The sequence below is a fragment of the Hyperoodon ampullatus genome (assembly GCF_949752795.1).
Source record: "Hyperoodon ampullatus genome assembly, chromosome: 15".
Classification (NCBI taxonomy): Eukaryota; Metazoa; Chordata; class Mammalia; order Artiodactyla; family Ziphiidae; genus Hyperoodon; species Hyperoodon ampullatus.
Genome location: NC_136928.1, coordinates 13,508,124 through 13,530,693, shown reverse-complemented (window position 1 = coordinate 13,530,693; position 22,570 = coordinate 13,508,124). Strand labels below are relative to the sequence as shown.

At 49.1% G+C, this 22,570-nt stretch overlaps 2 protein-coding genes across 8 annotated transcripts in view; both read left to right on the top strand.

Moving 5' to 3' along the window:
* The window catches only part of ACOXL (acyl-CoA oxidase like), a gene marked incomplete at its 3' end in the record, with an annotated part of 362,800 nt that extends 357,955 nt beyond the window's left edge, over positions 1-4,845 (top strand). Inside the window, 6 exon segments of the mRNA XM_079720397.1 lie at positions 1,357-1,674; positions 1,783-1,894; positions 2,523-2,600; positions 2,708-2,889; positions 3,870-3,972; positions 4,142-4,845. Of these exon segments, the coding sequence (XP_079576523.1) occupies positions 1,357-1,674; positions 1,783-1,894; positions 2,523-2,600; positions 2,708-2,889; positions 3,870-3,972; positions 4,142-4,845 (1,497 nt within the window).
* Positions 4,846-7,577: 2,732 nt separating this feature from the next.
* The window catches only part of BCL2L11 (BCL2 like 11), a gene marked incomplete at its 5' end in the record, with an annotated part of 39,050 nt that continues 24,057 nt past the window's right edge, over positions 7,578-22,570 (top strand). For 2 of the 7 annotated variants that reach the window (XM_079721164.1, XM_079721163.1), the window contains 2 exons: positions 7,578-7,701; positions 7,870-7,959. In XM_079721164.1, coding sequence (XP_079577290.1) covers positions 7,578-7,701; positions 7,870-7,959 — 214 coding nt within the window. Of the gene's footprint in view, positions 7,993-22,570 lie in introns of all 7 variants that reach the window. The other 5 variants (XM_079721166.1, XM_079721165.1, XM_079721162.1 and 2 more) reach the window with 3 other exon arrangements.

The following is a 22,570-nucleotide window of genomic DNA, read 5'->3' as shown; positions in this document are numbered from 1 at the left end:
TCAGTGAAAGTTCATCACAGTGCATCTTGCAAATATGATCAAAGTCTTTTCAGTACTGATTTGATGATGCTTAACCACAGTGTGTAGAGAATGAAGGTTTTCATTAGAAATTACTGACGTCATAGAGCACGCTGTAAGGGAAGATGGATCGTTGGACTATTAAAATTCATGCTCTTCCCCCACCCTCCCCCACCCCTCTTTGGGGGGGCCCTACTCTCATTGTCTCCGAGCACCTGAAATGGTGTTTTGAACTGCTGCAAAGACGTGTAGTCGTAACAGCATTAGTGCAGCTCAGCGATGACCACCACCATGAGGGCAAAGGTGGGGCTGGTGTTAAGCGATGTATTTAAAACCATAAAAATAAACCATTAAAAACCTGGGGGCTGACTGTAATTTGGTGAACGAAGAAATTTACGGCGGGCTGAAAACTTGAAAAATGGAGGAGTAAAGTGCATAGCTGCTAAGTGGAAAGGAAAGCAGTTCTTCTGTCTTGCCCTTGTCAAGGTTTAGGAAAGCAATCTATTATTTTTGAGAGCTTTTTTTTTCTCTCTCTCCTGGCACCTAAACCATGGAAAATGAAATAAAAACACACTCAATGCAGCTCCTCCAAAATCACTGGCCTGCATTTCCCTCTCCCTTCTGCAAGGAAGACTTATCCGTGCCTTCCAGAGGTTGTCAGAACATGGAGGGTGTCAGTGGGGTTCTTTTGTGCTCATTTCCCACAGGTAGATTTCCCGCAGCAGCCAGGTGGAAGGCGCACAAAGGTGCCAGTGCCTGGTCTTGGTCCCCCAGTTCCGTTGTGCTGGTGTTTCAGGAACCATGGCCTGCTGCCGGCCATGGGTGGGAGGTGCTAGTCCCGATAGAACTGGGCAGGTCTCCTCTGGTTCACCTGTTCTGATGCTCTTCCCGTTCAGTTGCCTCTGTACGCCAGAGGGTGGCACCCCAGGCACTCCAGAGGTGGAATGGCGGAAACGGGAAAGAACTGGAGGAGAGGTGGGGGGAAGGGGGTCGGAGGGGAGCGACGGGGTGGAGACAGAAGGGCTGGAAAGGGGAAAGTTGATAAAGTCTCTGATGTTGGTCTCCGGCTGCCAGCTAACTTGGAGCCCACCCGTACCCCTTCATGGAATAAGCGGGCTTCTGCCAGACTAAGTGTCAGAGTTAGGAATTTCTAAGATGAAAGAGGCGTGTGACGGTGACCAACAGCCTCTACCCTCCTGGGTCCCAGGAAATCGGAAGGGAAACTAGGGTCAGCGGCTGCTCGGTGTGCCGGGGCTTCGGGGGTGGGCGTAAAGCCGCTGGCACCAAATCGCTACGCGCGAGCACATCTGACCCGTCCCTTTCTGTCGTGTTTTGCAGTTGCTCTATTTGTGCAGCTCACTGAAGGATGATGCCCTGAGGGCGATCTCCGCCTTTAACATCCCACACACCTCCCTCCACGCACCAGTCGCTGGAATCGCCAACCCGATGGCCTCCTGGGCCTTCTACCCAGCACCGCAGCATCCCCTGGCCCGGGAAGGAGCGCGGTCTCCGCGGCCCAAGCTGGGAGCCAACTTACAGCGGGGGTGGCGGGAAGGGTGGTGGCCCGCCGGCAGCTGCCAGAACGCTTCTCAGACGCCTGGAGCTGGGGCCCGGGGCCGGCTGGCACGTGCTGGGGAGCGGCCCTCAGGGATTTTGGTCGTGCAGTGGGGGTCCCGCTGAGGCTGGCGAGGCGCACTAAGACTGTTGGGAAAGGGAGCCAGGTGGCAGCCCCGAGAGTGTGGCGTTTTATTCTCTCCTTGTAAGCACGACTGGCCGGGCCATGCCCTCTGCCGCCTAAGTCACCAGATCCCCCTAGACGGAGTGGGCTCCCCTTTGAGCGCGCTCCAGAACCGGTTGCCACCAAAGGCCTCCCGCTGTCAGTGGTGACTCAGAGTCCCAGTGATTTGGGAAGACTGTTGTGCTGGGTGGAAAAGAAATAAAACTATGAAAATCAAACACCCGCGGGCAAAGGTTCAGTCCAGCAAGTGACGCTTTTCCAGCCCCCTTGGGCTCCGCGAGGAAATACACGAGAGGGGGGAGGGAAGTGTGAGCCTGGAGTTTTGCTCTGGGCAAAGCACGAACCCGGGCTCGTCCCTCCGGGGCAGGCAGCTTCCGGAGGGACCGCAAGACAAAGCGCAGAAAACGTTTTGACCGAATGAATGTGTAATCTATTCTTGAGACGAGCAAAGGTACAGATAAAGTTGAATAAAGATATTAAGCGTTAGGAAGGCTCCCGCTGCTTGCAGACGACGGAGAGGTGGAGCGGGGCAATACACTGCAGTTAAGCTGGTTTCGGAACTTGGAGAGACCACGCCGGCGACGCCTGTGGTTCCAGCGAGGGCCGTAGATGTCGCCCGACTTCATTCTTGCTTTCAGTCCAAGCCATCCTCCGTTCTCCCTCTCCACATCTCGTGGAGGCAGGAGGGGACACCGCTCTGCTTGTGTCTGCCAAGGCGACATCCAGGACCGGAGCGGAGACCTAACGCCCACCCGCCCTTCTCTAGACTCGGACTCTGCGGGAGAGGGCGGAAAGGGCTCGCGGTCACCCGATGCCAGGCGCTTGGCCGAAGCTCCCCAGCACAGTCAGGGTTGCACAAACTAACGCCTCCGAGCCGACCTCCTGCTTGTGCCCCAAATAAGAGCATTTAGACGGTTGCCTTCCCCGACTCCTTTTTTTTTTTTTTTTTAGTGTTCACAGGGTCACTAGAGCAGACGACGCGGGGGCGGCGGAGCTGCACAGAAGCAGAAGACAACCATCAGGGTTTTTTCTGTGTGGTTCTTTTCCGGTCCCTGTCTGCGTCGTCCAACTCCACGGAGAGCGCGGAGCACTCGGGCGCGCGGCGGGTTTGGGGCTCCTCTCCCGCACAGCAGGTTGGTCCCTTTTCCCCGGGTGCCACGATAGGCGGTTAAGGCGCAGAGTTTGCCTGCGGCCGCCACCTGTAACATTACGGGAGCTCCAGACGCGGGCATTGTAGACCTCTCGCCTCTGCGTCTACTTCGCCACATCCACACCCGCTTCCTTTCCCTCCTGCAGCGAAATCCCCGGGGTGGAGCCCGGCGCGCGTTCTCAAGCCCCTCCAGAAACCCTTGGCCTCCTTCACCTCGCTAAGGACTCTCGGGAGGATGCGCGGAGAAGACTTTGACCTGGGGCTGTGTTGCCACGCTGACGTTCCGTATCTGCTTACAAAACATAAAAATGGACCAAGATGGCCAGACGGCGGGACAACTCCTCACTGTCTTGCTTCTCTGCACCGAGGCACCCTTCTGGTGTGCGGGTTAGGGAGGCCCCTAAATTGAGAGTAGTCCATCTAGCCTGGTCTCTCCCGCGGCGGGATGTTCCATCTCCCAACCGATTTGCCCCCCACTACTCCGCTGCGGGCCTCTCAAAACCAGGGGAGCCCAGGGAAGGGCAGAAGTGGGAATGCAGGATGCGCATTTCAATGTCAGATAGGGGTGCGGACGTAGCGGAGGACCAGGGTGTTCACGGAGTTTGGTCTTCCGGGGAAGGAGCGGGAGTGGGGCCTTCGGACACCAAGGACAAGGGGGATGGGGACTCGCAGGGAGGAAGGGTGGGAGGTACTGCCCTCTCCCTACTGCTCTCCACGGCGCCGTCCGAAGCCCTCGGCGCTGTCTTCTCTGGCCGTAACACGCCCAGGGACGGTTCCTGGACGGTTCTCTGAGAGCCCAACAAATCTCGAGTATCCCAACCAAGTGGAGGCACCATCCTCTCTCCCACCTGGAGGCCACGACTCTTCTCAGTCCTTTTTTCTTAAAATGATTGTTTTTGAGTTCTTTTTTTCATTTCCTTATTTCACCTGCTCTGCGCTCACTCGCTTCCCGCCTCGCACCAGGGCTGCGGAAAAAACGCCTCCGGTGATCGCTCCTGGCCCTCTTCTCAACTCCCCACCAAAGGCTATGGCTCTTACCGGAGGTTCGGCGCGGGAGAAAAACTAGGTGCCCCTGCGGGGTGGCTTAGAGAGGGCGCCTAAAAAGTACCGCGTGAGGCGAGGGCGAGGAAGATGAGCAACCTGCGGATGGGGGGGTCCCACGCGGACCCCCGGAATCTGGAAGGGAGGAGAGCTCAGAGACCCCCTGCTCACCCTTGAACCCGCGCGTTCCCGAGGACCCACCCAGTCCCGGCGCCTGCCCCAGGGCTGCCGAGAGAAACTCCCGAGGCAGAGCCTGGGCTCAGGGGCGCCTCCTGAGGCTTTCCGCTGGCGGCAGCGGCCGGGCCTGGCTCCGAGTGTGTCCGGAGCACCCCCTCTGTTCCACGCGCACGCCGTGGCCACCACTGGATTGCCGGGGCTGGGGTGGGGGGCGTTTGGCGGCGGGGAAGAGAGGAGAGGGCACACTTTGGGGTGGGGGATGGGTGCGCACAGAGCAGTCCGCAGCCCAAGTCACTCCAGTAAACACGCCCGGCAGGGGCAGAGACGGCGGCGCGCGCAGCTGGGAACCCAGCAGGGACACCCCCGCCTTTACCTGTCCGTGCCTGCAAGCGCCGGCGGCCGCGACGCCGCGGGGGCGGGGCTTGCCAGCCCGCGCGCCGGGCGGGACTTAGCGGGGGCGGGGCCCGCGGTGATTGGGCGCGAGCGCGGGGCCTCCAGCATGAGCTGGGGAGCAAAGCCGCGCAGGTTTCATTTCGCTCCGCGCAGCCTCCAGGTTTCGAGCTTGCAGGAGCGCTGCGTCCCTCGTCGCTGCCGCCGTCACCAGATTCTCTCAGCCGCCCTGAGCGCCCTGCCCTCTGAGGCCAGCATCGCTTCAGACTGCTGGATTCGCCTCGCTCCCGCCGCCGCTGCCGCCGCCTCGGTGCCCTTCCCCTGGCTCTAGTCCCCCCAATGTCTGACTCTGACTCTCGGACCGAGAAACGCAAGGTAAATACTTCCGAATCCCGGGGAGCAGGCCGGGTACTGATGGAAGATTGGCGCGGGAGCCAGCACGGCGCCACCTCCAGCCCGCTTCCCGCGCACGTGCAGGCAGAGGCGCGCGTCCCCGTCCGGCTTGTCGCGCTGCAGGAGGCGGTCACCAGTGAGGGTCGAGTTCCCTCCCCAGGCAGGTACTCTTTGGGGAGGGGTCGTCCGCACCGAGGCTGCGAGCAGTTAGTCGAAGTACGGCTCGGGCGGGGATGCGGCGCGCGGGGGTGGTGAAGCGTCTCCGGGCCGGTTGGGAGAGGCAGCGCGTGCTCTCCGCACTGGCCCGGGAGCTGGGGGCCGCCGCGGCGGACTGGGCTGCGCGCCCAGCCGTGAAGTCTCGCCGCCCGCCCGCCCGCCCCGGCGGCGCACGAGTAGCTGCCGCGAGGTACGAGCCGGCCTCGTGTCTCGGCTTTTCTCGGGCGCGGGCCCGCTGTGAAGGATTTATGGAACAGTGATGGTGATTAATCTGACGGGACTCGGCTTTTCCTTCTACTCGTTCAGGCCGACGTTTTGGGCAACTGCTGCGTTCGTCCTCTCTCTCGGACGTGTCTGGGGGTCCTGTCCGGTGTGCGGGCGCCCTGCGGACGATGCCAGGCGCACGGTCCACAGACAGCGAGAAACAGAGGGCTTCCTCCGACCGCTGGGGCCACGCGATGGACCAGCCGCTGGTTGTAGAACCTGCCCGGACCGTGGGGCCAGACCGTCTTAGCGATTCGGGCGTGCCCGAGCGCGGTGCTGGCTGGCAGTGCCGTGCCCTCGGGGGCCTGTTACTCGGGGTTGGCGCAGGTAGTGGAAGGCCCGCCGGACACCGGGGATGGGGCTATGGATGTGTTCCTTGTCTGCGGTGGTCACGGGTGCGCGCGGAAATGCGCGTCGGTGGCCAGGGGTAGCCGCTCAGATTTGGTGCGTGTCCCGTGGCGCACGGGGAGAAAGAGGGAGGAAGTTGGAGGAGGATGGGGGCTACAGCTGGGGAGGGGGTGACCTTTAGGGTCCGCATCTTAGCGGGCCTGGGCGGGGGTCGGCTGCTGGGACTGGAGTCTGGGGCCGGCCGTGAGCGTCCTGTTTTGTCTCCAGGTGACTGGCTACTGGGGGCGGCGGGAGCTGCGGAGGCGCGCGCGGCGCCCGGACTGGCGGAGGGGCGGGGCGGGGTAGCCTGGGCAGCCTCCGGCCCCGAGGCCGCGGAAACCTTCGCCGCGGCTCCTGCCGCAGCGACGGCCGGAGCCGCGTTCGGAGGCGAGTTTGTCAACAATTGCCTGGCCTTTGGCGGCCTGTCGGGCAGGCGCCGCCCCCGCCGCCGCAGGCGATTGGCTGTGGCGCGGAGCGACCGCAAGAGGGCCAATTGGGAGCGCGGGCACCCGGCGCCAGCGGCGCGGGGAGGTCGGCGGTGCCGGCGGCGGCGGGCGCAGTGCGCGAGGGGAGGAGCGGGAGGAGGCGGAGGATGTTCCCGGCGGCTGCGGCCGGGGCAGCGCGGACCAGAGACGCGGCGTGCGGAGCCCTCAGCTGCCCGGCGGATCGCGGCAGCGGACGGGCGGCGAGTTGCAGGCTCTCCGCTGCCCCGGGCGCTCCGATCGCGAGTCCCGGGCTTTGTCTCCTGGGCCGCCTTCGTGTTGACGGTCAGGGGGCTCCGGGTCGGCGAAGGGCGCGGGCTGGGCGCCGCCGGGCCCCGGTCCGGACGCGACGCTCGGAAGGGAAAGGGCGGACGTGAGTTTCGGCCTGATTGCCTTCGGAGGGGAGAGTCTATGGGGTACGGGAGCCGCGCGCCCCGATGCCGCCCAGCGTGCGGGGTTACTTGTAGACTTTGCAGGGGTCGCCAGGGGACGGCTTTGGGGACCCCCTCCCATTTGGAGGTGTGCACCTAACAGTGCGGGTGTATCTCGGAGAAGTTCCGGCGAGTTCGGTGTGGCGCGCTGCCCGCCCCCCGCCCCCCCCCCGCCCCGCAGCCGGAGGAGGGGCGCGCGAGCCGGGAGCGGGAGGGACCTCGGGCGGGCGGAGAGCCGGAGCCCGGCTGGGCCGAGCCGCGCTGAGTTACAAACTCTATTGTGACGCACTTACTACGACTGACGGCCCTTGCCAAACCTTCCCCAGACTTGCTGTCCTCAGCACTTTCGGCAGAACAATGGGGCCGGAGCGGGGAACGCGGCCAGCCGCCTGCAATCGCTGCATCTGCGCCCGCTCCTGGTCTCCAGCGGTGTATCTGATCCCGGGAAATCAGAGCCCGCTGGGAGTTTCTGACTTACTCTAGTCGGGCCTGAGCAAAGAGCACATGTGAATAGATCTCAAACAGGCAGCCTCTCCTAAAACGTGTGTGTGTGTGTGTGTGTGTGTGTGTGGTGTTAGAGCACTAGTTCCACTAGTAATTGACATTGTTGCTGTGTTTTGTTTGGTGGTAGCGAGTTTAGTCCCTCCTCCCCACCTCACCCCCCCCCAAACAAAGATAATGCTACCTTTGTTATGCAGGTTATTTTTATTATTATTTGGAAGAGCGTATGGAAAACTATTCCTATATAAGCAATGACAGTATTAAAGTGTTGGGCATTCTAAGGATTTTTCATGAATAGGTGAAAGTCTGCCCATTTAGGTATTCGTTGTAATTATTATTTTGCTTAAGATAACCCTAGTTTTAATTTTCCTTGCAGAAAAAAAGACCAAATGGCAAAGCAACCTTCCGATGTAAGTTCTGAGTGTGACAGAGAAGGTGGACAATTGCAGCCTGCCGAAAGGCCTCCTCAGCTCAGGCCTGGGGCCCCCATCTCTCTACAGACAGAACGGCAAGGTAATCCCGAAGGAGAAGGGGACCGCTGCCCCCAAGGCAGCCCACAGGGCCCACTGGCCCCACCGGCCAGTCCCGGCCCTTTCGCTACCAGATCCCCGCTTTTCATCTTCGTGAGAAGATCTTCCCTGCTGTCTCGATCCTCCAGTGGGTATTTCTCTTTTGACACAGACAGGAGTCCGGCACCCATGAGTTGTGACAAATCAACACAAACCCCAAGTCCTCCTTGCCAGGCCTTCAACCATTATCTCAGTGCGATGGGTAAGCAATGCCCGGGGGAGCGGCAGTGCACGTGTGGTTGCTTGAGTCTCTGTCCGGAGGCTGTGTGTAGCATTTAAAGCCCCCTTTGAGAATCCTTTTACAGATGTATTCCATGTTTTGTTGGGAATGACGCATACGTCAAATAAAACATCCAGCCAACATTTAAAAAACACGTTACCAAGTTCTGTGGCAGCGATGAGTTGAGGTCCAAGCATCAGCCTATTGGGCAGGTGTATCTCGAACCCCTGGTACCTTCATTGAAGTATCTAACTGCGGCATGTTGTCCTAACCACTAAGATTTCCTCATTAATGACATTCTACTTGAAAGGGACTCAATCAGTTACGGCAGATAGAGTAATAACCTAACCAAGAGTGTGGAAGAAGGGAGGAAAGAAGTGAATCGTTTTCAAAAAATGACATTTTAAGAAGATGAAATAGTTCATATCAGCATTATCACCATAGAACCATGAAAATATTTTGTTTTCTACTCAGATTCCTGTTTGGGCTTATTTTGTTTGCTTAGAGGGTTTGGACATAGTACTAATAAGATTAGATTGTGGGTCTTTATTTCAGGGATTAAAGACAGTTTCAGAATCTGAAGGAGGAGTGGCAAACATAAATGCCCAGAAAAATCTGGCAATCCCATCGGTGAGGGAACTGACCTGGTGGGGATTATGGCAGCTTGGAGAGCGTTTGCCCTTGTCCCTTTGGCTGCTCCCAGTTGGGTCTGTGAGGGCGTGTGGTCTCAAGGTGGTAGGTTTTCCCATAGGGCCAGATAATCGGAGAATGCAGATTTTGATGCCACATCTCCTGATGCCTTGGCAACTTGTTTAGAACTTTGAAAGCACTGTGTAGGCCAAATAAAAACATCTGTGGGCTTGATTTGACCCTTGAGCCTCCAAGGTATGGCTTTGAGTATGCAGAGTTCTTACCCCCCTGATCAAGGGGTGAGTGTGTCGGTTCAAATCGCTGTTCCCCAGTAGTGGAAAAGGTTCATGTCTTGATCAGGATTCACTAGAATCTCATTTACCATTTGTCCAAATTAGCCCTTCTGTGTTAAAGAGATACAAGTAAGTTGGCAGCGTTTCCAATTAAGAAATCCAGCATAGATTCTATTAAAACATAGGTGACACCATGCCAAAGGCTAACTAAAACAAAATCATCAGAGTAGCCACGTAACTGCTGGAACACATGACAAATCTTACTTTTGCAAATACCGTAGACTTCAGTCTTCATAATCTTCAGTGCAGTAAACCGTGCAGGTCCGTCCCCATGTTGCAGAGTTAGCAAGAACCTCGGGACCTCGGTCATTTGTCAGAGGTTGGGCACACCTCGGAAGTGGCAGACAAATGACAGAAATACCAGCAGCTATACACGTTGGCTGCGCGTCTCCTGCTAAGTGCTTTCTTAGGACCCCTCCTTCGGAAAAGGAACTGGAAGTTTTATTATTGCTGTTACTTTAGTTATTGCTTATTGCTACTCCTGAGCTTATTTTAGCCTTAGAAGGTCTTGGTGCTGGCATATATTTTTCTGCCCTTGAAAATGCTCTTGACGATATGAGGACTTACGAGTAAATGAGTTACTAAATGAATTAATGGGGCCTTATGCTGTGCGTGTTTAAAACCCCATGTATTTTAAGGATCCTCTGGAAGCCATTATAGTTCTTCCGCGCAGACCCCTGTATCAGGTGGCTTAGTGCATGGAAATAGTTTCTCCTTCCCTGAAATATTCCTTCCTTAGCCAGGAATAGTGAGTGAGGTAGTGTTTTGTTTTCTTTTTCTTTTTTCTTTTTTTTTAATAGGGATAGGCATGAATGCTTTTTTTTGGTGACGTGCCGTTTAGCAAGCAAGTTATAAGGTAAGCACCGTTACTTGAGATGACAGATGGAGAGCTTTAGAGAGATCACAATCTAAATTATTAAGCAAAGTTATGGTTTTACCTGTGAGGTGTAAAGTAATGGATCCCGAGGTGTAATTTTATAGTATTAACTACATTCCCGTAGGTTGGTGTGATAACTTAGAGGTTAATGCATAGGATTAAATGATAAGTTCTGAGGGGTTTGTCGGAAGTTAATGCACCAAGGTAAGTTTTCAGTATTAGGTTCTGGCGAGATTTGTTTGGGTGGGGTGGGGGGAGGAGGTGGGATGGGGGGAGGGAGGAATTGCTGGTGGGAGGAAGGGATTTTAGATGTGAGTGTGTTAAATTAAAGAATAAAATTTGCACCCTTTGTAGTCTGTAACTTTTTTCCCTGGCTATTCTTAAAATAGTTCAGTGCCCAGCGACCCCTGAAATACGCTGAGTTGGTAAATTTGGGTTCTCTAAACATAGCCGTGTTTAGTGCTCCTTACTCAGCCATGTCCATTAAGATCTTCAGTGAAGCTTTTGATAATTTACTGCGAAATACATTTTTTCACAAAGGAGTCATTATATTGGTTTCAACCAGTGCAGCACAAATGTGAGGTTAGAAAGAGGTCCTCCTTAGGGCTTCCTTTAGCCACAGAGCAGTTTTCTGCTGAGTGACTTGGGGTGGAGAGCATGTATGTGGCAGTTTTGTTCTTGCACTTTGTTCTACTGAGAAGGTAAATTCTTTGTCTGGGATGTACAGCAGTTGGGTGTTTGTACTAGAAACGTCTTCCTATTTTCCTCCCTGTCTTCAATTTTTCTGAAGGTATATTCAAAGAATGGTATATTCAGCTGTGAGAGAGACAGTTTTTTCACTTTCACCAAATTTTATTCTCTTTACACTCTGGGAGGATTAACTTGACAAATGCCCTCTTAATCAGTGAAGAGCTGATTATTTGAATCAGAATCACCAACAGAGGTATTGGTTTGCCGAGTGCCTTTTCTGGTGAGTGTGCTTATTCTGTGTGTATTTTTAATATAAATGTGTACTAAATTCTGTACAAATTCGTGCTTTGAAGATGTAGTCAAAGCAGTTGCAAATCAGAGCCGAGAAAGGTCAGGATATAGGTGAATGCTAGTTATTAACAACGCTCATACATCATTTTGGTAAATGACTTAAACTTTATACTTGTTCCCTGGCGCATCAGAAATCACGGGTGGGAGCTAATTGCATTGTTCTTCGCGTCCATCCCTCAGCATCTTGTGCCAGCTTTAGCTGGTTACCAGCCCCTCTTTTAAGCTGTGAGCTCTCAGAGTAGGGTCGGGGGGAGGGGCATGAGGTCCTGCAGGTCCTTGGGAGATATTCAGTATCATTTGAGCTTTGCCGTTTCCATAGAGCTGACCAGGGACAAATAAGATTTCCCGAAAGGGGGAGATTGGGATTGACATGTATACATTAACTAATAAGAACCTGCTGTATAAGATAAATAAGTAAATTTAAAAATAAATTAATTAATTAAAATGTGAAAAAAATAAAAAATAAAGATTTCCCAAAAGGTTTTGCAAGAAGAAGACCCTACCAACACCTGTCAAAAAAACAGTTTTGTTTTTTGGATCCAGCTATAAGGTTTGTCAGGTAGAGGTGACAGGTACGGTCAAGCCCAGCACAGGCCTGGTGGGGAAACCACACGTGAGTATTGAGCACTTGAAATGGGACTAGTCCGAACTGAGATGTGCAGTCAGTGTCAATACACACTGGAGTCTGAAGACTTAGCGTATAAAAAAGAATGTAAAATATCTCAGTCATTTTTATATTAATTGTATGCTGAGGTTTTTGAATATGGGGGTTAAATTATATATATATATATATATATATATATATATATATATATATATATATATATATATATATTTCGTGTGTGTGTGTGTGTGTGTGTGTGTGTGTGTGTGTGTGGTAAACACAAAATTTACCATCGTAACTGTTTCTAAGTGTACCCTTTAGTCGTGTTGAGTATCTTCACATCTTCCAGTTCTCAGAACTTTTTCGTCCTGCAAAACTGAAGTTCAGTAGCCAGTAAAGCACCTCTGCATTCTTCTCTCCCACCCAGGTCTTAGCAGCCACCATTCTGCCATCTATCTCTGTGATTTTGGTGACTCTAACTAGGTACCTCATGAGTGGAGTTGCACGGTATTTGGCTTTTTCTGACTCGCTTATTTACTCGCTTATTTCACTTAGCATAATGTCCTCAAGGGTCATCTCTGCTAAAGCAGGTGAAGCAGATTTCCTTCCTTTTTACGGCTGAATAATATTCTATTGTATGTATAGACCACATTTTCTTCGTCCATTCATCTGTCGATGGGTATTTGGGTTGCTTTCATCTCTTGGCTGTTGCGTGTAGTGCCGCTGTGAACATGGATGTACGTACGTCTCTTTGAGCTCTTGCTTTCAATTCTTGCAGATGTGTACCCAGAAGTGGGATGACTGGATCATATGGCAGAACTATTTTTAATTTTTTGAGGAACCTCCCTCCTATTTTCCACAGTGGCTGCACTAATTTACATTCCCACCAACAGTATCCCTTTTCTTCACAGCCTCACCAGCATTTGTTATCTCTTATCTTTTTGGTAATAGCCATTTTGCCAGGTGTGAGGTGATAACTCGTTGTGCTTTAGATTTGCAGCTCCCTAATCAGTCATGTTGAGCATCTTTTCCTATATATGTTGGCCATTAAGTTTGTTTTGAGATTAATTTGACTGGTTTCTTTTTACTTTTTTTAAGTGTGGCTACTAGAAAAATCTCAAATTAGATTTGCCACTGGCATTCTGTTTTAACAGAATGGTTGGGTTGGCCTGGCAGATGGCGGGGATGGAGTGGGCTTTGTGCTTTAGCAAAAGCCAGACCTGATTCTTCCACTCAAAGCACATCATATCCTTGGAACTTACTTGTTTGGTTGCTTTTGTTGACTTAGACGAGTGAAAGTAATTACCCTTATCTTGTGAGCATCTTAAACATCAAGTGAGCTTTGTAGATCTATTCTCCAGGCAAATATGAGTATCCATTTTGTTTCACCTCTTTAAACTCTGTGGTACATGCAGTCTTTGAAAAGGTGGAAGGCGGAGTGATTTGGTTCCTCGGGCACCTCAGGGTGCCCTGGAGCCTGATGACAGAGATAGAATCTTCTTTGCTGAAGACCTGGTTCTGGCCTTCAGACCCCCCAGGGTCACTTGTTTGGACACCAAGAGAAACAAATTCACTTTGTATGTCCTGTGTGGGGAGAGGAAGTGACGAAAGAGAGGGAAAATTTTCTTTACTGGTTCCAAACGAAGTTTAGTAATTGATAGCTGTCTAGACATTTTTAAAAGTCATTTTAAAAGTCCTTTAAAAGGACTTTATCATGAGATAATTATAGTTTGACATGCAGTTGTAAGAAATAACCCAGAGAGGACCTGTGTGTGTGTCCTTTACCCAGTTTCTCACAATGGCAACACCTTGTTTAAATAGTACAGTATCATAGCCAGCACATGACCCTGATAGACTCCAGCTGCCTTATGCAGATTTCACCAATTTCACATGCATTCCATGTGTGTGTGTAAGAGTGTATTTACTTCTGTGCAATTTCATCAAATGTGTAGGCTTGTGTGACCACCAGCACAGTCAAGATCCAGAACAGTTCCATCCCAAGGATTCTCTTGCTACCTTTGTATATCACAGCCAACTCCCTCCTGTCCCCTAACCCCTGACAACCACTAATCTGTGCTGCATATCTATACTTCTGTTCTTCCGAGTATGCTGTAGAGTCATACTATACATGACATTTTGAGCTTGGCTTTTTTCACTCAGCATAATACCTTTGAGATCCACCCAGGATGCTGTGTGTATTGGATGTACTACAGTTTAGCTGTTGACTTGTTGAAAGACATTTGGGCCATTTACAGCTCTGGCAGGGACCTGGCACAGCTGGAACTTGGGGGGCATTTGCCAGCCTGCATTGGACATTACACACTGTCCTCTGGTACATCTTTGGGCAGCTGCCAGTTGAAGGCCATGGGCACAGTCTTCTTGGTGAAGCCACCCATCAGACTGGCCACCAAGGCTTCACCAGGGCAACAGAACTGCCGCTGTGAACTGTGCTGTATGGGTTTTTGTGTGAACATGAGTCTCATTTCTCTGGGATAAATGCCCAGAAGTGCAATTGTTGGATCCTACGGTACTTGACTTTCTTAAGAAACTGCCAAACAGTTTGCCAGAGTGTGGCTGTGCCATTTTATATTTCCATCAGCGATGTGTGGGAGATCCGTTTTTTCCAGATCTTAGCCAGCATTTGGTGTTATCACTATTTTGTATTTTAGCCATTCTGACCTGTACGTAGTGATATCTCATTGTAGTTTTAATGATGTTGAATATTTTTTGTGTGTTTTTTGCCTCTGTCTACCCTCCTGTGAAATGGTTGTTCATGTCTTTCACTCATTTTCTAATTGGATTTTTTTTTTTTTTTAACTCTTGAGCTTTGAGGGTTTTTATGTATTCTAGACTCAAGCATGGCCTTTGTCAGGTATGTGATTTACAAATGTCTTCTCCCAATCTGTAGCTTGTCTTTCTATCCTCTTCATAGAGCAAAAGTTTTTAATTTTGATGAAGTCCATTTAATCAGTTTTTCCTTCTGTGGATCATGTTATTGGTGTCCGGTCTAAGAACTCTTCACCAGGCTCTAAGTCCCCAAATTTTTTTCCTAGGTTTTTCTTTTTTCCCTGGAAGTCTTATAGTGTTACATTTTACACTTAGATCTCTGATTTATGTTGAGTTAATTTGTGTGTTAGGTATGAGATTTAGGTCAGTGTTTATTCTTTTGGACTACGGTGCCCAGTTGCTCTAGCACTGTTCGTTGAAAAGATTTTTCTTTTTCAATCTAATGGCTTTGCACCTTGGTCAGAGATCAATTGTCAGGTTTGTGTGGGTTTGTTTCCAGTTTCTCTTTGGTGTTCCATTAATTGATGTATCTGTCCCTCTGCCAATACCATACTGCCTTATTACAGTGGTTGTGTATGAAGCCATTATAATGGGTAGAGTGATTCTTCAGACTTTATACTTTTTCAAAATTGTTTTAGCCTAGGCCTTATGCCTTTTCATATAAATTTTAGAATAAGCTGTCTGTGCCTACCAAAATACCTGCGGGATTTTGATAGGAATTTTGTTAAACCTGTAAGTCACTTTGGAGAAGAATTTGCCTCTTTACTATGCTAAGTCTTCTAATCCATAAGCAGGGATGTCTCTTCAAGTATTGAGGTCTTTAGGTGTTGTAATTTTCAGCATAAACATCTTATGCATATTTTGTTAGATTTTATTCACCTTGGAGAAATTATCAATGGTACTTTATTTTTTTATTTCAGTTTCTACGTATTCATTTTAGTATATAGAAATGCAATTCATTTTTGTGCATTGATCTTAATATCCTACAGCCTTGTTGAACTCTAATTCAAAAATTTCTTGGGAGACCTATCTAGACAATCATGTAATCTGAAAATAGGCACAGTTTTATTTCTTCCTTTCTGATTTGTATTTTATTTCTTTTTCTTGCCGTAATGCACTGGCTAGAACTTCCAGTGCTGTGGTGAATAGAAGTGGTGAGAGCAGACATCTTTGCCTTTTCTCCTGATCTTAACAGGAAAGCTTTCAGTCTTTAACCATTAAGTATGAAGTAGCTATTTTGTAGATGCTCTTTAAAAATATGAAGAAGTTTCTCTTTATTTCTAGATTGCTGAGAGTTTTTATCATGAATGGAATGGATGTTGGGTTTTATAAAACATTTATTCTGCATCAGTTGATATGATCATGTGACTTATGTTAGCCAGTTGATATGCTGTGTCATGTTGACTTTCAGTATTAATCTACCTCGCATGCCTGGGATAAATCCTTCGTGGTCAGGGTGTAGTTCTTTTCATAATTGCTGAATTGAATTTGCTAATATTTTGTGGAGGGTGTTTGTGCCTGAGTTCATGAGAGGTATTTATCTGTTGTATCAAGACTCTGTCTGGTTTTGATCAAGGCCTTAATAGTGGGTTGCGTAGTGTTCCCTCCTGCTCTGTTCTGGAAGAGATTCTGTAAAATTGATATTAATTCTTCTTTAAATGTTTGGTGGGATGCTCTAATGAAACCATGTGAACCTGGAGATTTCTTTTCTGGGTGTTTTTAAATTACAGATTCAATTTTTTAGTGTTTATAGGACTATTCAGGTTATCTGTTTCATCTTGGTTGAGTTTTGGTACTTTGTGGTTTTCACGGAATTGGTCCATCTCTTCTAAGTTGTTGAACTTTTGAGCCTATGAAGTGTTTATAGTGTTCCCTTATTATCTTTTAAAATGGATACACATCTGTTGTGATAGCCCATTTTATTCCTGATATTGGTGACTTATGTTTTCTTACTTTTTAATCTTTATCAGTCTTTTTAATCTTTATCAGAGTTTGTCTGTTTTGGTTTTTTAAGCACTTTTTTTTTTCTTGGCTGCGTGCAGCATGTGGGATCTTAGTTCCCTGACCAGGGATCAAACTGGGGCCCCACAGCAGTGAAAGTACAGAGTCCTAACCACTGGACCACCAGGGAATTCCCCAGTTTTGTTTTTTTAAACCAGCCTTTTGTTTTGTTGACTTTTCTCTATTATTTTCCTGTTTTCAATTCTGTTGTGTTATTATTCTTCTGTTTGCTTTGTGTCTGTTTTGTTTTTCCTAATTTCTTGAGGGTAGAAACTTAGAGTAGTGTTTTGAGACCTTTCTACTGCAAGCATTTAGTGCCATAAATTTCCCTTCTCTCCTGCTTTAACTGTATCCCACATGTTTTGGTATATTGTGTTTTCATTACCATTGACTTCTGTGTGTTTTCTTTTTATTTCCTTTGAGACTCCCTTTCCGACCCTAGATTATTTAGACATGTGTTGTTTCACTTCCAAGTGTGTGAAGACTGTCTTGTCTTTCTGTTACTGTTTTCTTATTTGATTCCAATATGGTCAAAGAACATACTCTGTATTATCTCATTTCTTTTGAATTTGTTGAGGTTTGTTTTACGGCTCAGGATATGGTCTGTTTTTGGTGAATGGTCTATGAGTGCTTGAAAAAAAAACAAACAAACCTGTCTTCTGCTGTTGTTGGTTGGCATGTTCATTATATATTTGTCGATTTAGTCTTATTGGTTGGTTGTGTTGTTTGGTTCTTCTATATCTTTGCTGATTTTCTGTCTAGTAGTTCTGTCAACTGCTCAGTGTAGTGTTGAAGTCCCCAACTATAATGGTGGATTTGTCTCTTTCTCCTTTCATATCTGTCAGATTTTGCTCCATATATTTCGAGGCACTGTTTGGTGTTTGCACATTTTGAACTACATCTTCCTGTTAGGTTGATCCTTTTATCATTGCTATAAAGCATAGCCACTCCTGTTTTTTTGTAAAAAATATTAGCAATGTTTACATGGGATGTCTTTTTCCATCCTTACTCTTCCAGCCTACCTATGTTGTACTTGAAATAAGTTTTTTTGTATACGACATACCTTTAGATGATACTGTTTTTTTCTGCCACACCCAATCTTTTCAGTGGTGCATTTAGACTGTTTACATTTAAGGTACTTGGTATGTTAGAGCTTAAGTCTGCCATTTTACTATCTTTCTGTTTCCTCTGTTTGTGTTTCTGTTTCCTATTTTCTTTTTTTCAACCTTACTGTGAGTTACCTGAACATTTTTTAGGATTCCATCTTGCCTTTTTTTTGTAGTGTTTTTACGTATATTGCTCTGCTATTACACTATGCAGATGTAACTTACTATAATCTTCCACCGTCAGTGGCATCACCGTTTTATGACTTCACTTGCAGTGTAGGTACCTTCTTCCATTTAGGTCCCCTTACCTGCCCCGATTTTCAAATATAATTGTCTTAAATATTTCCTCCATATACATTGAGCACCATGTCAGATGATGTTATCTCTTTTGCTAAATGTAATTTAAGAAACTCCTGAGAAGTAGGCTAGTTAGTTGCTCCCACTTTTTCCCATTCCAATATTCTTTCCCTTCTGAAGTCCTAAGGCTCTGTTATCATTTCCTTCCTGTCGAGAGGACTCCTTCAGTCATTCTTCAGTGACGGTCCTGCTGGCAACAATCCTTAGTTCTCCTTCGCCCGCGAACGTCTTTATTTCCCCTCGCCCCACACACCCCCCAAGGATATTTTCACTGGTTATAGAATTTGCGGTTGACGGTTGTTGTTTTTTCAGTGCTTGAGAAACATGCCACTTGCTCCTGACCTTCATGGTTGCAGGTGAGAAATCCTTTGTCGTTCGAATTGTTCTAAGTATTGTGTCATTTCTGTCTGGCTGCTTTCAGGGGTTTTTCTTTGTCTTTTATTTTCCAGAAGTTTAATGTGGCTTGGATTTCTTTGGGTTTATCCCTTTCAAGGTTAACTTGAATATATATATATATATATATATATATATATATATTCGAGTTATATATATAATATCAAACCCACGGTTTGATATTTTCTGCCAGGTTTGGGAAGTTTTCAGCCATTATGTCTCTGGATATTTTTTCAGTCCCTGCCTGCCTCTTTGGGGACTGCCGTGACAAAAGAGTATTAGTATTTTTGTTGTGGTCTGACAGGTCCCCGAGACTGTTCATTTTTCATCATATATTCTCTTTGTTCCGATTAACTAAATTCTGCTGATCAGCCTCATGTCCGCCGATTCCCTCCTGTGTCACTTCCACTCTGTTATTGGTCCTTTCCAGTGATTTTTTTTTTTTTTTGCTTTTTTACTTTAAATGTATTTTTCAGTTCTAAAATTTTGCCTGCTTCTACCGGGTTGGGGGGACGTTCAGATCCCTCCTGGGTCCTGCTGCTACTTTCCCAGCAAAAGCAGGGCACTGACCAGCACGGCTTCACGGAACCCAGTCAGGGGTGTACGCTTAGCTCCCCTGGCCCCTGTTGACAGCTGGAGGGGGAAAAGGTGGAGGGCTGACTTGCAGGCCTTGTTTCTGCAGGGCGGGGGCCAAAGCTCAGTTCCTCTCTGCTCCCTGTCTACACCAGCTTGAGGGCTGGTGGGGGGGTGTGTGGGGGGTGGGTGGAACACACCAGCCCTGCCTTCCACCACCTCGTTCCCCTTATTGGTGCTGGGTGTGAGTTCCCCTTTGTTCTCCTTCATGCCGGGTGGACGTGGAGGCTCAGTGACCCACCAGGTCCCACTGACCCTTGAGGCTGGGGTAGGGGGATGAGTGGGCCACTAGCCCTGTTTGCCACCACCTCATTCAGTCTTGCTGCTCCCGGGGGGCTGGGCAGGTTCAGCTTCCCGCTAGGCCTTCCCTGGCGGCCTGAGGTGGGGGAAGTGAGGCTGACTCACTCTCACTTGTTCTGTCTCATTGCTCGTCAGCGTTGGGTGGAGGTGGGGGCTGGGCCCGCTGATACATGGGGTGTGTGTGTGTGTGTTGGCGACTCACCCTGCCTGGTACCACCTCCATGCTGCATAGTCAAGGTGGAGCATCAGCTGTCTCTGAGGCCTTGGAGCGGGGGGTCGGGGGTGGAATCACAGCGTCATCTGTTTCCACTGGGCAGGGCCTGGGAGATCAGCTCCCTGCCTAACCTACCAGTACCACCTGAGTGGTTTCAGAGCACCAGCCACTCCTGCTGGGCGGGGGATGGGTAGCGTGCAGTGTTCAGCTGCAGTAGGGTGGGTATGGCCAAAAGGCTTTCTGGTGGGGGCCCCCATTCCCTAGTCCTTTGGCTAAAGAGAACAGCTTTCCTTGGAGTGTTTCCTCTCTGCCTGTTGGAGATCACGTTGCAGGCCTCTGCAGTGCCCTGGCCGGGATGTATGGAGGGTATGAGCAAACCGGGGGACTCACCACCCTGTCATTTCTCAAGCCCCGTGGTCCCCAGGCAGCCCACTCTCTTTCCCCTCTCAGTCCTGGGTGCTTAGTTGTAAAAAGGAGGGCCTGGGGGAGTAGGGTGACCCCACCTTCATGGAGCTAAAAATCTGTATCTTCTTTTAACTATTTATGAGTGGTATTGATTGGCTCTGGTTGCGCAGTACTACTCAGAATTTGAGAAATTACCTGTTTCACCCTTTATTTTCATTCTCTATATAGAATAGTAGGATTTTAATGTCAGGAAGCGGTTTAACAGTAATCCTAGCCACTTTTTTCAGGTACTAACTGCAGTACCTATTGTTGTGATTCCCCTGGTGATGTGCCCTCAGAGGGTACACACCATGCCACCCTCAAACGCACTGCCTGAAAATGTATGGGTGACACAAGTCTGATTCCACATGCCGTAAGGGAACTTCTCATTAGGAAAATGGTAAGTCTTGTAGTTCTGTGTGATTGGACTCTTAAGGCAGGAGAAAGATCAATCATCCACTGATTTGTCTTGGTTAGTATTTAGGGCCTTTGTGGTATTAGATTTCTAGATAGACATATGCACATAATTGCCGGTTGAATGGTCGACTGTCTTGATGCCTTGCTTACTGACCTACTTTAAAACCACTGAATCGGAGCACTTGCCCAGTGCCCGAGTCTCTGCACGCCCCTGGTCTGTGGTCACCCTGCTTGTGTTGGATGGGACTCCCCGTGGACCAGCACCCCTCCCACCTCCCACGCTGGAGTCCAGTGGTCTTCATTCCTCCTTTGTTGGGTCAGCCTCAGTCTCAGTGTATTCCTCCTGTGACACAATTTCCATCTGCTTTCACCTTCTGGTCACTGTCCTCTGGTCGTTCTGCTTGGTCAGTGGCCAGGACCCGTGCCGGGGCATGTGACCTAAGACTGCTTTCCTTCTCTGTGGAGGTCCTGTGGACCCAAAGCGAACGTCTGTCCTTTAAGACATGGCCGCCTTGGTCGTGTGCTGTGTCGGGCACCGGGCTGTGAGCACTGTGCTGCCCACCCGCTGACCCTGCTCTGCAGGCACAGAACAGGGCCTGCCATTCCTTCCTTTTGTAGGAAATGCTGGCAGAAACGTATGTGCAGAGGGCTCATCATGGCGTTTTTTATACCAACCAGAAAACTATTGGCAGTCCAGATGGTATGGGAAAACCTCTACATTAGCCAGACTGTGGTGCTGTCTTCTAATGATGTTAAAAAGAAAAATCACACGGAAAATGCTCCTGGTATAACATTCAATTTCAAAAGGTTACAGAGTTCTTGGCGACATCCTAGTGTCATATTCTGTTTGTGCTGCTGTAATAAAAATACCAGAGATTGGGTGGCTTCAATAATAAACATTTGTCTCACAGTTTTGGAAGCTGGAAGTCGGAGGTCAAGGTGCTGCCCCGGTCCGGCTCTGGTGGGGTCCCTCTTCCTAGCTTGTAGGTGATCACCTTCTCACTGTCCTCATATGATGGAAGGACGGCAAGCTAGCTCCTTGACCTCCTCTTACAAGGGTACTAATCCCATTCACGAAGCCTCCACCATCATGACCTAACCACCTCCCAAAGGCCCCACCTACCAAGTACCATCACACTGGGGAAGAGATTTTAGCATATGAGTTTTGTGGTGGACATGAACATGTACTCCATAACATGTAATTTGGTATCAAGAAGTTTATAAGCATAACAAGAAGATTAGAAGGAAAATATATCAAAATGTTAATAGTGAATATTTTTGTATTCACCTACAGGTGGTCTTACCTGTTTTTGTTGTTGTTGTTGTTGTATATGGAAAATCATCATAGCTAGCGTTTATAATAGAATAAATTTAATAAGTAATATATATTTAAAATTTTCTCTTAATGTTAATCTTCATTTTCGGCGTGCACAGCAGCTTGTCACTGTGGCATGTATGATTTCAGCAGTAACTTGCTCATATGATTCGGTATTAACGGTCACGCCCCTTATGGTTTCATCCAGATGAGATCAAGCTTTTGGCCCATCACCATGAGTACTTCGATGGACATTAGCCCCCTAATTTACTCTTTTGGGGTCTGCCTCTTATTTTAGCAAAGTGAGTATTTTATTGTAGAACATCTTCATGTGGCAGGGTCACCGGTTGATTCAATGCCCGTGAGCTGCCACTGCCTTACCTGCCAGGCTGTGCATGGGTCTGGAGCAGGGTCTGGATGGCGTCCGGCTGTTCTTCAGACCCATGAGTGACCTGGGCAGATCTGTTAGTCCCTCTGAGCTTCGGTTTCCTCATCCATCAGGTGGAGACAGAAGTGCTCACTTCCAAGGGTTGGGGGACCTTTGCATAAGCTACTGGGCAGAGAGCGGCTGGTAGCGACTCGGTCACTATTTTCTTTGCTGTGCAGCGACCATCGTGGCCACGGCAGGTCAGCAAGCATGACGTAATGAAATGTTCTTTTCTCCTCTCCATGGAAAGGAGCTGTCGTTTTAGAAGTTTAGGCAACTCACAGGGAAGGGAATTATCTGCAAATGCTACTATAATTCTAAGCCTGCCAGGTCCCAGAACAAACAAACAAACAAAAAAAAGAAAATCTGTTCTAAAAACTGGCCTGGGAGGGTGGGGGGAGGTCCACATCACCCCTCACCTGCCCGTGAACCCGTATATCACCCTGAGAAGGAAACTTGGTGAATCTTTAGACCATGGAGAGACATCTGGAAACCCACGCTGCGCCTGGCTCTGTCTGAACCGGGCCTGTGTTGGGGACACGTGTGGGAGATGGCCTATTGGATTTGGCAGAAACTCGACTGTAGTTCAAGACGTGTATTTGGAGCAAGAATGGTCTGCAGGCATAAGACATAGGCTGAACTACTTTTTCCTGCGATCAGAAGTTATTGCACCTTTTTTCAAAATAAAAGTTAT